Source organism: Nerophis ophidion, linkage group LG25 (genome assembly GCF_033978795.1).
Source record: "Nerophis ophidion isolate RoL-2023_Sa linkage group LG25, RoL_Noph_v1.0, whole genome shotgun sequence".
Lineage (NCBI taxonomy): Eukaryota > Metazoa > Chordata > Actinopteri > Syngnathiformes > Syngnathidae > Nerophis > Nerophis ophidion.
In genome coordinates, this window is record NC_084635.1 from 24,507,958 (window position 1) to 24,520,259 (window position 12,302).

Below are 12,302 nucleotides of genomic sequence, written 5' to 3' on the forward strand. Positions count from 1 at the left end.
TGGTGTGCCAAAGAAGTCTGTTAATATCTACTGTATATGAAGTATCATTCTTGATGTTTGTGCATTTAGAGAAATTTTTCAGTGGCCAAGAATTTTAAATAGACTTGCTGAACAGAGGGCTATTATGCTAGATCCACTCCACATCCATTGCACCGGTCGCCGGGGGGTAATCTCCACATCTGCGGTCCCCTCAAAGGTTTCTCATTGTCATCCCATTGGGTTGAGTTTTTCCTCGCCATGGTATGGGATCTGAGCAAAGGATGTCGTTGTGGCTTGTGCAGCCCTTTGAGACACCCGTGATTTAGGGCTATATTAGTGAACTTTGATTGATTGACTTTAAAATAAAACCTATGCCTTGTTTTAAATTAATACTTAGGCCTGCTACACTACTGTATTTTAATGGTGGTCATTATAGTGGTAATTGGAGTGCCAAGTGTTTTCTGAGATGGTAGTTGGGTGAAAAAAGTTTGAGAACCACTGCTTAACTGTATTACTATATAACTGCTATAACATCTGCCCTGACTGGCAGTACAATCGTCCCTGTCCGTCTGTGATTCGAGCTGCTTCGTCAAAAAAAATCTACAAGTTGCATAATTCGCTAGCGGGGTCAATCTATTTACGTTACCACATCAAAAAAATGCTACTTTAAGATTCAAAGCGCCGATTTAGATATCATATAACGCTACCACTGTAGAATGGCTATTGTTTATCAATTCACAAGATATATACAGTACAAAGTACATTCTGAGAGTCATAATTAGCCTACAAATTATAATACAGATACTGCTTGGTGGCAGGCCACAACTTGTCGTAATTTTCGCTTCATTGTTTTCAAGGAAATTGCTATTGCTGTTTTAAAGTGATGAAAATGAAAATGCAAGCTACCATTATTAGCGTCAATGTGAACTTCCTCACTCTGTAATGGTCTAAAGCTTACTGGTCAGAAAACACCATGACAGAAATATACTCAAAAATGGTTACTTACAGTACTTGTTGCCCCAGTGACAAATAAGTCACTTCTATGTACACAAAGTAGCTCATTTTGACCAGTATTACCAACTTCTTAGTAAGGAAAGTAGCTATTGGATGTCATAAACGTCGCTACAAATTGTTACATGATATTATTGCCTCATTTGCATGATTGATTACAATGGACGCTGGAAGAAAGAAGAATAACGTAGTGGGAGAGATAGTTGTGTTTCTTCTTTCTACATTTTCAAATGTTAAGAGTATCAAATTTGATCAAAAAACTGAAGGGTTGTGATAGTCACAAACAAACTATTGACTGGTACATTAACATTGTTTTTATTTTTAGTGTGACAGTGATTAAAAACATGTAAATCTCACTTTTAACCACGGCAGAGACAACAGCAGCTTTGCACAGAGTAGGTATGGTTCTCCTCTCTGCTCTGACTGTGGCTGGGACTGCTGTGCGAGGCTAGTGTCGTCAACCTGCCCGCCTGTGAGAATGGGCTCATGGCTGAACTGGCTTTTGATTGAAGACATTAACTACAGCGTGATACGCGCTTTCATGTCTCCAAAACATCCTAAAAAAGTTGTTCGATTTGTCGCTAATTGGTTTTGGTAAAGTAAGTTACTGAGAGGACTTGGAAAGTCTCTAGATTTGGCGTGAAAGTCGCCGAGTTTGCAAAACTGATTTTGATGGGAATTTATTAACTGGCAAAAACGTTTAACGCTGATGCGCATGCTCAGCAGCTCACTTTGACAGAACATCTCTCTAAAGACTCAAAAATGTTGGGGACCCAATTTGTCAATGCTATGCTACTTTTTCTTGTGACCTTTTTCTTTCCTCTTCAATTTGGCACTTAATCTTCTTTGTAATGTTTGTATGTGACCTGTGGGGAGCTGAACCCCCGTGTTGTTGTAAATAATAAATATCACTGCTGTTCATTTGTACTAAGTTTTGGATTGTTTGTGCTGACATAAAACATTTGTCCGATTATAGTTTTAATTGTTTACATTGTATTATTATGCACATTCATTGTGGTGTGCCGCTTGGAACTTAAATATCACCACCGATATTTTTTTTCACAGCACATAGCACAAACGTTTGGGACAAGTTTGGTGAGGGGCCTGCCACACGTTTGGGACAAGTTGGGTAAGATTTGTACAATATGGTGGTGGGGGGTTGGGGGAATCACGGGTGAGAAATATATCAACCGTGTTTATAGATTGCAGAAAGAGGCAAGCGCAAGGAAAACGAGTGACACATATGGCCTCTTGGCCGCACTTTGGACACCTCTGATGTATGCCATGTCCTCCAAAACATTATGGTTGTCGCCATTGTACCTCCTGAGCTATCACAAAGGCTCTTGTTTTGGAGTTCTTCTGGTTCTTGCGCCACAGAGTGATGGCCATTACTGGACGTCGACACTTTGGCTGACTGGGAACTTGGGCCTTTTAAAAGTTGTGGCGTAGTTTTGGGAGGAGCCTGCGAATCTCTTTGACTCTCTCCAACCACAACAATGCTCTCATCTCCATCTTCACGCTCTTCATCATCAGGGGATCTTAGTTGGCTTTGGGAGAGGATTAAAGCCATACCTGAAGCCCCGCTTCCCAATGAGCTTTCTGCCTCCATCCTCACCTCTTCATCCTCTGTGACAGCAACTTCTTCCATCTGTACAGGCCTAGTCATTTCAATTTTGTTAGCCTGACATTTCTCTGACAGTGATTGTGACTGAGGTACAGTTCCTTCGACAGATCCATGGGAGATCACCGGCTGCGAGCAAGACACAACGATGGGAGTACTCGACTCGGTACATCCTTTCGCATTAACATTATGTACATTCAAAAGAGTCGTTGGTTGACTGCAAGCTTTGGAGCTTGTAGCGATTTGTGCTTCAGAGGTGACACCGTTACATTCTTTCCCCTGAAATACAGAGTCAGCGGTATCAACACCAGGCAGCTCTTCTAGTTCTTCGATTTGTGTAGCCTGGCTATCCTCGTTGATCTCCTCAGATATCTTCAGGGCAGAGTAGCTGTTCTCTGTGTCAACACAGAGCTGTAAAGGTGATGTAAACGAAGAAGGTTCCAGGTGAGGAGATTCCTGCTTTGGAGGCAAGGATGACGTATTTTTATCAGACTGTTGTGGAGCCTCCTGACTCGGCGTTGGGACAAACACATCCTGGACAAAAACAATCAACGGGAAGGACTTAAATAATGATTTACATCGTTTTTACAACCTATTCACATTCAGAACAAAAGTTATATCAAACATTATGCAGTATCGTATTTGAGTAAGATATCGAAACACCAAAAACACCTGTCAGTTTGGCCCCCTTTTCCACTGCACTGCACTGCCCATATAAGGGTATTATTTGTGGTGTTCACAACTGTATTGTACATCATTCATAGGAAGCCGCATTGCAGGACCATCGGTCCAACAAAAACATGCTGACATACAAATAATTTCTCTAACTGTATGTTCTAAATGTAAACATTGGGACTTCAAAGTTGAATCTGCATACTACATGTTACCAATCAGTTTCTACATGTATATGTCATACCATGATTTTGCAACAGATTGCTATATCTTGTCATATTATGTTTGTTGGCCAACAGCAATGAGAGAAGTAATAGACCTGTTCGATATCAGCTTGCTGGGATGTTACTGACGTCACATCCGACTTATGTCCCCGACCCATGAATACGCGTGCTGGTCAAGGTAGCTCTGTTAAAAATGGGTATTCTGTGCCATTTAGTCTTTCTCGAAGAAAAAATTCTCAATGCTTGTGTTGTTTTAGGCTGTACGAATCTTTCAAATCGCAAAAAGGATAAACGTTTCTTCAGAGTATCTAGTGAGGTAATTAAAAAGGGAGAAAGTGTGCAAGATTTTAAAAAACAAAGAGAAAAGCAGAGTCTAAGAATACACAAGTTTGCAGTTATTACTTCATTGAAAGTTTGTTTGATATGCTTTTAATTTTTATCATTTTCCATTTAAGTATTATCTTGATATTATTTGTATTTCTCAAACAAGTTTTACTACAAGGGTTTCGAAAGGCAATAACTCTGCAAGTCTAAATAAAAGAAAGCAAAACCAAAAAGAGTTAAAGGAGAACTGCACTTCTTTTGGAATTCTGCCTATTATTCACAATCAGTATGAGAGACAAGAACACACTTGTCTTCTTTTTTTTTTACGATTTTAAAAGAAGATGAAAAAAGTCATCATTCAGCACTGAAGGTACACACTCTGTCAATTCTCTTATATACATTTTCATTCTAGACTTCTAGAATAAATTGGCCCTTTGAAACATATATTTGTCTTTATGTCTTGTATGTAAACCACATTGCTTATCAGAGTTCAGTGATACAAATGGATGTCAAGTTGATCAACAGATTGTATTATTCTCCAGTGCAATAACAGTACTGAAATGAAGGCTAAAGGGGCATTAATGGGAGCCTTACATTTTTTTTTTTTTTTAAAAGACGTACCTAAATAGTTACTTTTCACAGTAACACATTACTTTTGGTGTAAGTAACTGAATTAGTAACTGAGTTACTTTTGAAATAAAGTAACTAGTAACTGTAACTAGTTACTGGTTTTCAGAAACCAACCCAACACTGTACGGGTTACAGAACATAAATGAAGTACTGTTGACGGTTTTTGAATGCATTTTTAAAGTGATTTAGAGGTAGAATTGATTGTTCCCATTAACGGCATTGCTCGCCACCTACAACGAGCCGATTTTACATCTTCTTGCTCCCTTTAAATTAATTCTAGATCATAAATCATACCTCTCACCTGGACAGAATAAGTCTGAGTAGATAATATGACATTTTGAGACACTTTTGACAGCCATTTAGGACATGGAACTGACGAGAACGACATGAAAAGCACTTGGCCCCCCACCACCCTGTTTTTGTGAGGATTATGAGACATTCTTCATCTAAATGGAAATATATTAACATCCCAGCAGTTGGCATCCTAATGACAGCTGATGTTGCACAGTAAGTGATTTTTTATTTAGTTTGTTGGCTCTCATAAAGTGTTTTTCATACGTACCATTTTCCTCTGAGTAATTTCACTTCATCAGGATTTTTCTAATATGCATTATGATTTGTGCTGACATAGTATTTGCTGTATCGACCAATACTCAAAACTCCAATATCAGTAACATAAAGTGAAAACATTGTATCGACACACCATTACCTTACAATACTTATGTAGTGTTTTAACACTATATAGAAAAAAATATTTTAATTAGATTAAAGTACTGCACCTTCTGGCTGGGTGCAAGGCACACTGTTAAGACATATAGCTGCAGTGCAGCGGGAAAAGGAGCTTACGATAATGTACACAGTCTACACAAAAAAACACCAATTATTAAATTAACTAATATTTACAGTAAAAATATTTATAGAGCTGTCCGTTACAACCTGAAAACAAAGACAATTATCTTTTGGTCAAAAAGGCACTACCGTATTTTTCAGAGTATATGTCGCCCCGGAGTATAAGTGGCACCTGCCGAAAATGCATAATAAAGAAGGAAAACAACATATAAGTCGCACCGGAGTATAAGTCACATTTTTTGGGGAAATTTATTTGATAAAACCTAACAAAGACATTTGAAAGGCAATATAAAAATAAATAAAGAATAGTGAACAACAGGCTGAATAAGTGTACGTTATATGACGCATAAATAACCAACTGAGAAGGTGCCTGGTATGTTAACGTAACATATTATGGTAAGAGTCATTCATGTAACTATAACATATAGAACATGCTATACGTTTACCAAACAATCTGTCACTCCTAATCGATAAATCCCATGAAATCTTATACGTCTAGTCTCTTACTTGAATGAGCTAAATATTATTATTTGATATTTTACGGTACTGTGCTAATAATTTCACACATAGGTCGCTCCTGAGTATATGTCGCACCCCCGGCCAAACTATGAAAAAAACTGTGACTTCTAGTCCGAAAAATACGGTAAATATGTGTAAGAAAAAAATGCAGTACATACATGTGAGAACTCTGGCTGAGAGGGTAAAGAGAGCGCTTGCTCCAAGACAAAAGCAGGAGAATTCTGGGATACAGGAGTCGAAGTGGGTGGCTGGGTTTGAGAAGAAGCACCCGTTTCAATTAGTGCTCCTTTTTTTAGGTCAGCTCGCTGCTCTGGAGGCTGCGAAGCGTCCATTGGTCCATCGGCACCTGACAAAGCACACATTGTTTGCCTGTAAAGACTCCTTCCTTTATTAAAATTCAGACATCATTTTTGTGTTACCATGTTGGTTCCCCGTTCCTGTTGGTGAATTGGGGACAATTAACGGGATGTGGGGGAAGTTGTCTGGGGTTGGGGCGACATAATCAACAGAGCTTCTATAGAGGAAATGGGCAAAGACAATTTCAGGCCATGTGTCTGTGCGTGGTGGTGTGTGCAATTATGTCACTTACTGGGACATGCTCTCCTGCGCCAGTGTGCCCTGTTGAGATATATGCAACAGCCGCAAGCTGTGGGCTGGTGTTGAGGTGGGCTGACCCTGCTGCTCTGGCTCAGACACTGTGCTGTCTACTGAAACATCTGAATTTGTGATTTATCAATACAGTGTGTTTTATTTCATCTTTAAACTACACGTGTTACTTTAAATGTGTTGAATAAACAAGTAGAAGGTGAAAGCATCAAAGTTGCCCTCGCCCCGCATCCTGCAGTTTTTTGGCATGCGGCCCTCGGTGGGAAAGGCTTGGACACACTTGCTGTACGACGTACCTGTCTTCCCAGCGTCAAACATGTCCCGCTGTGATGATATTATCTCGCAGTCCTGCTGGTCCAGCTCACCGGTGTCTTGGAGGCACTGTGAGTGCAGTAGAGCCTGTACATTTATTTTTGGAACTGACAGGCTGCTGGAGCCAACCTCGGATCTGGAGGGGATATGAAAACATGTATTATTTAAATAGCCGATGCACCTCAAATAAACAAGTTTCTAAATAAGTCAGACCTGTTACTGACAGCTTCGTGATCCGGGTTCTCTGATGTCCCGGTACTAACACCGGCAACCTCGTCGGAGGGAGTCCTACTGTTATGACCTAATCTAGGATACATTTTATTGACTGCTGAAGGCTTGAAATTGGAATCGCCCTCCAGGCTGGTAATTTCTTCAGCTGTAACATTCTGACTCTGAGACAGTTCAAGGAAACCAAATTGTGAGGTTCCCTCTGAAAGAGAGGAAAAAGACCAATTTTACAGGGAGCGAAATCAAAGGAATTAAAAAAGGATTAAAAATGTATTTAAAAAGTATTACAAAGATTATACAGTCCTATACAATTACCCCTAATCTATATCTGTTAAATAATTGTAATAAAGTAGCACAGAAGTATTTTTCTAAGTGGTTCAGTAGTGGGTTATTATGGGTTCCTACCTTCAGACTGATCGCAACGTTCGGTAGAGTCAGAATCCATGGGTAAGTTAAACCTGAAATATCAAGCCAGGAAAACATTTAAAAACTCAAAGTCTTACTGAGCATGTGCAATCAGCAAAAACACGTGGGGTCCATGTACTTTTGCTTGTTTGGATGACAGACGTTGAGAACCTGACTCTCTTCTTGGTATTCTAAATGATGGTTGGGCACAGCAATATTACCTTGAAATAAACAAATAAAACAACCGAACTGTTATCGTCAAGCTAATACAAACAGGCTGACTTAATGCTTATATTGTCAAAAAACACTGACCAGGTCCAGCCTGGTCTTTAGTTTGGCAGCTGTCTGATTGGCTATCAGTCTGAGAGCCTCTACTGCCAAGTGGCGATGATATCAGTTCCTGGAAAAAAAGATACATAATCAAAAATAAGAATATTTTTTTCAAAATGCACCAATACTGTACATACATTCTTCTAATCAAGAAGGATCCTGTGTATTTGTGGTAGAGATCGACCAATATGTTTTTTTCAGGGTCGACTAGTAGTCAAGGAGGCCGATGACTGACATTTGGAACTCAGCTGATATTAATTTAAAGTTAAATTTAGCTAAACATGAATACTATACGACAGTAAACAGCTGTACAAGGCTTTAAGTAGTTTTTTTTAAACATTGTTTTCGAAAACGTCAGATCAGTAGAGACATAATTTGTTTTTTGGTGCTAATTTGAATTAATTTAGCACCAAAGCACATCAGGGGATACAACAAACACCCTTTATTACGTAAAAGAAGCATCAAAATTTGCATTTAAAGGCTGAAACCCACTACTACCCACCACGCAGTCTGATAATTTATATATCAATGCTGAAATATTAACATTGCAACACATGCCAATACGGCCTTTTTAGTTTACTAGAAACAATTTTAAATATCCCGGGAGTTTCGTCCTGGAAACGTTGTGTAATGATGACGTGTACGCAAGAATTCACAGGTTTTTAGGAAGTATGAGCGCTGCACACACTCACAGCTAAATGTTGTCTGCTTTAACGGGATAATTAAACAGTATTTTGGAGATCTGTGTTGCTGAATCTTTTGCAATTTGTTCAATTAATATTGGAGAAGTCACAGTAGAAAGATGGAGTTGGGAAGCTTTAGCCTTTGGCCACACAAACACACGGTGATTCCTTGTTTAAAATTCTTGGAGGTGAAACTTAACTATGGATCAGAGCGTGGTCAAGCGGACATGAATCAAGACGGAATGTCAACCAGCAGGTTTCGGTGAGAAAATTTTGGTTAAAAAGTCGCTTCTTACCGGAGAAAAGCTTAGCTTGTGTCGTCCATAGCTGCCGTCGACTGCCCTGAGACACTGCGCGTCAAGACACCCGTGGAGACACCCTTCCGACTATCAGGTACTATTTAACTCAATAAAACACTAGCAACACAATAGAAAGATAAGGGATTTCCCGGAATTATCCTATTAAATGTGTCTAAAAACATTGGAATCTGTCCCAATCCCGTATTTTTTTTTTAACTTTTTTTTTTTTTTCTAGTTCGTCGCTATCAATATCCTCAAACACAAATCTTTCATCCTCGCTCAAATTAATGGGGAAATTGTAATTTTCTCGGTCCGAATAGCACTTTTTGATGGAGGCTCCCATTATAAACAATGTGAATGTGAGGAGCCCTCAACATGTGACGTCAACGTCTGCGACTCCCGGTAGAGGCAGGGCATTTCTCTTAGCACCGAAAGTTGCGAACATTATCGTGGATGTTTTCTACTAAATCCTTTCAGCAAAAATATGGCAATATCGCGAAATGATCAAGTATGACACATGGAATGGACTTGCTATTCCCGTTTAAATAAGAAAATCTAATTTCAGTAGGCCTTTAAAACTATAGGAAAAACATCACAATAACTTGCAAGCTAACCATTTTTCTAGCAGGTTATGGATTTAATATCGTATAAGGTTTCCTTGTGAGGAACTCTGAAACATTGGTTGGTTGGTTGAAGTTTTATTCATTAATTTCATTTAATTTATTGGAACAATGTACAATTACATAATGCATAAAACAGAGATGCTTGTACCAGGCTGGAGCTTAGTAGCTAATATCAATCTGTAGTCCTAAAGGGGATGGATCGAAGTTAAATTCAAATTCATTCAAATGCTTCATTCAAATATACACACATACATATCGATATACGCGATATATCGCGGCTTTGTCTCTGTGCGATATAGAAAATGACTATATCGTGATATTCGAGTATACGTTCTCACGCAGGTGTTTTTAGCTGTGGGCATTACACTACAGGCTCTTCTCACTCCTTCTTGTGTCTCCTCACAGAAAGCGAGTGCACAAACTTACACACGTCACATACGTATACGCCCTCGCCCAGCAGAGAGGTAGCAGCGTGGCTAACGTTAGCTGTGATGCCAGCAGACTCGGAAGTTCTGATTCTCATCCCAGTCGAGTGGTAATACAAGAGAAAGAAGGTGCGAATATGGTAACAAATGAAGGAATAATTAATTCCCAAGAAAAACAGCACGGGGTCCATCGTCTGGCGGTGGTTCGGCTTCAAGCGGGAATATGTCGAATAGACAACTTTAATTTGTCAAGTGTGAGGCAGAATCGTTGCTACCAAAAGTAGCATTACTGCTAATATGTAGCATCATTTGAAAAGTCACCTGCTGATAACTTTAAGAAATACAGTTTTGGTAAATTGACTTAATTGTGATTTCCTTCTCTGCATGAAAGTTTAAAATGAGCATATATTAATGCAGAATGAAGAAGAATGTTTTAATGTAGACACATGGAATCATCATACTGCTGTGATTATATGTATCAAGGCTAAGGCAAAATACCGAGATATATATCGTATATCGCGATATGGCCTAAAATATCGCAATATTAAAAAAAGGCCATATCGCCCAGCCCTACATACATACATACATACATACTGATTATTAAAAAAGCACAACTTTACTCAACACACTACTAACATTCGGATGAAGTGCAACCTTCATCATGGACAAGTCACTCACATATTAAAATCCCAACGATTCACTTAAATCACAAGTGCATACATCTCTGGTTATCTAAAAAAAAAAAAATGTGTGCTTTGCTTCTTCCTACTCCTTTTTGAACATGTTGAAAAAAGAAACTGGAAATTGTGATGTATCATGTTTAGGGGTTTAACGGTACACAAAAATTTTGGTTCGGTTCATACCTCGGTCTAGAGGTCACGGTTCGGTTAATTTTCGGTACAGTAAGAAAACAACAAAATATAAATTTGTTGGTTATTTATTTACCAAATTTGTAAACAATGGCTTTATCCTTTTAACATTTGGAACACTATAGTAATTCTGCCCACGTTAATCCACATTAAACTGCCTCAAATTGTTGCTCTGATTAAATAAAATGGCAAAACTTTTCTTCCATATATAAAAAGTGCAATATTAAACAGTTTCAAGTCAACTCATCATGCTAAATTTATTACAACATTTGGGAAGCCTGTAGTTTGATTTTTATTATGTATATGTTATATTTTTATCAACATGTGATAGCAGGGACCCTGCCATTCAAAGCTTTTCTGTCTGTAAAACAAGCAAACACACACACACACACACACACACACACACACAGACACACACGACGCAAAATGAGCTAACGTTACGCTAAAAGCTAATTAGCCTTGACCTCAAGCCAGAACTGCGAGCGAGCTGAGCTGCAGTTTAAGTTTGTAGAAGGTCAACGGGCTCATTGTGATGTTACTAGTAGTTGTGGCTGGGAGGTGTTTATTATCATTTGGGGAGACTACGCTGCCTTATGCTCACCTGCTAAACCTATTTGCTCGACGCTGAAGCATTTACTACATGCGCTCTGAATAAGCACTGCTGATTGGCTGTTACAGCTCTGAATACGCACTGCTGATTGGCTGTTACGGCTCTGAATTCACACTTTTGATTGGCTGATCCTGCTATATATGTAACCAATCAGATGGTTGTGTGGGTGGGACAATGAGGCAGAGGCAGAAGAAGCAAAGCAGCTTGTTAAGACTTTAGCTTAGAAACTCGTTCGGCTCTAATATCGGCCCTATTCTTTTCTCCATTTATATATAAACAACCTGCCATCTGTATGTGAGGATGTAAATATCTAGATGTATGCAGATGACACGGTTATTTATACTTGGGGAAAAGACGCTGAAACGGTTGCCAGAAAACTTACAGCAGCCATGGAGAAGGTGGCAAGATGGCTAAATGACTCTTGTCTTACATTAAACATTAAGAAAACGGCAACAATGTATTTTGTAAACAAATATAAAATGTCATCCTTTCCAAATATAACGGTTAATAAGGCGATAATACAAAATGTTAGTGAATATCGTTACCTGGGTGTCAGTTTAGAGCCAACACTTGGCTTTAAAAAACATAACAAACAGATGTGCCAGAGTCTCTTAAATACAACATAAAAACGTTCAAATGTATCAGGAATTCGTTAACACTGGAGGTAGCTCAAACTTATTTTAATGCAATGATTATGTCTCGTTTTTATTATTGTATAACATGTTGGTCGCAGCCAAGCAAAATGACTCTGAAGCCATTGGAAACTTTGCACAAACAATCGCTCAAATTCTTTGACCGCAAACCACAACATCACCATCACTGTTTAGTTCTCCAAAAATATAGATTGTTAAACATACCTAATATTCAAGATTAGCATCAATACGAATGACCCATCGACTCCTAAATAACACTGCACCAGCGTCACTTAAGCATTTTGTACAGTTTACATCTGCTGTGACAACTAGAAACACACGAGCCTCCACCAGGGGGCAGTGTAGCGTACCCAGATGTAAAACATATTTTGCAAAATCAGCCTTTTAATATAAAGCCATAAAGGAATGGAACAACCTCACAACAAACGTT

General features: G+C 38.8%; 1 protein-coding gene across 5 annotated transcripts in view; it reads right to left on the bottom strand.

The window, feature by feature from the left end:
• The window catches only part of tp53bp1 (tumor protein p53 binding protein, 1), a 92,202-nt gene that overhangs the window by 48,876 nt on the left and 31,024 nt on the right, over positions 1-12,302 (bottom strand). For 4 of the 5 annotated variants that reach the window (XM_061887178.1, XM_061887181.1, XM_061887180.1 and 1 more), the window contains 9 exons: positions 7,693-7,780; positions 7,520-7,601; positions 7,381-7,433; positions 6,961-7,177; positions 6,732-6,883; positions 6,419-6,545; positions 6,249-6,343; positions 5,988-6,175; positions 2,311-3,145 (listed from right to left, as the gene is read on the bottom strand). In XM_061887178.1, coding sequence (XP_061743162.1) covers positions 2,311-3,145; positions 5,988-6,175; positions 6,249-6,343; positions 6,419-6,545; positions 6,732-6,883; positions 6,961-7,177; positions 7,381-7,433; positions 7,520-7,601; positions 7,693-7,780 — 1,837 coding nt within the window. The remainder of the gene's footprint in view (positions 1-2,310; positions 3,146-5,987; positions 6,176-6,248; positions 6,344-6,418; positions 6,546-6,731; positions 6,884-6,960; positions 7,178-7,380; positions 7,434-7,519; positions 7,602-7,692; positions 7,781-12,302) is intronic. The other variant, XM_061887179.1, reaches the window with a different exon arrangement.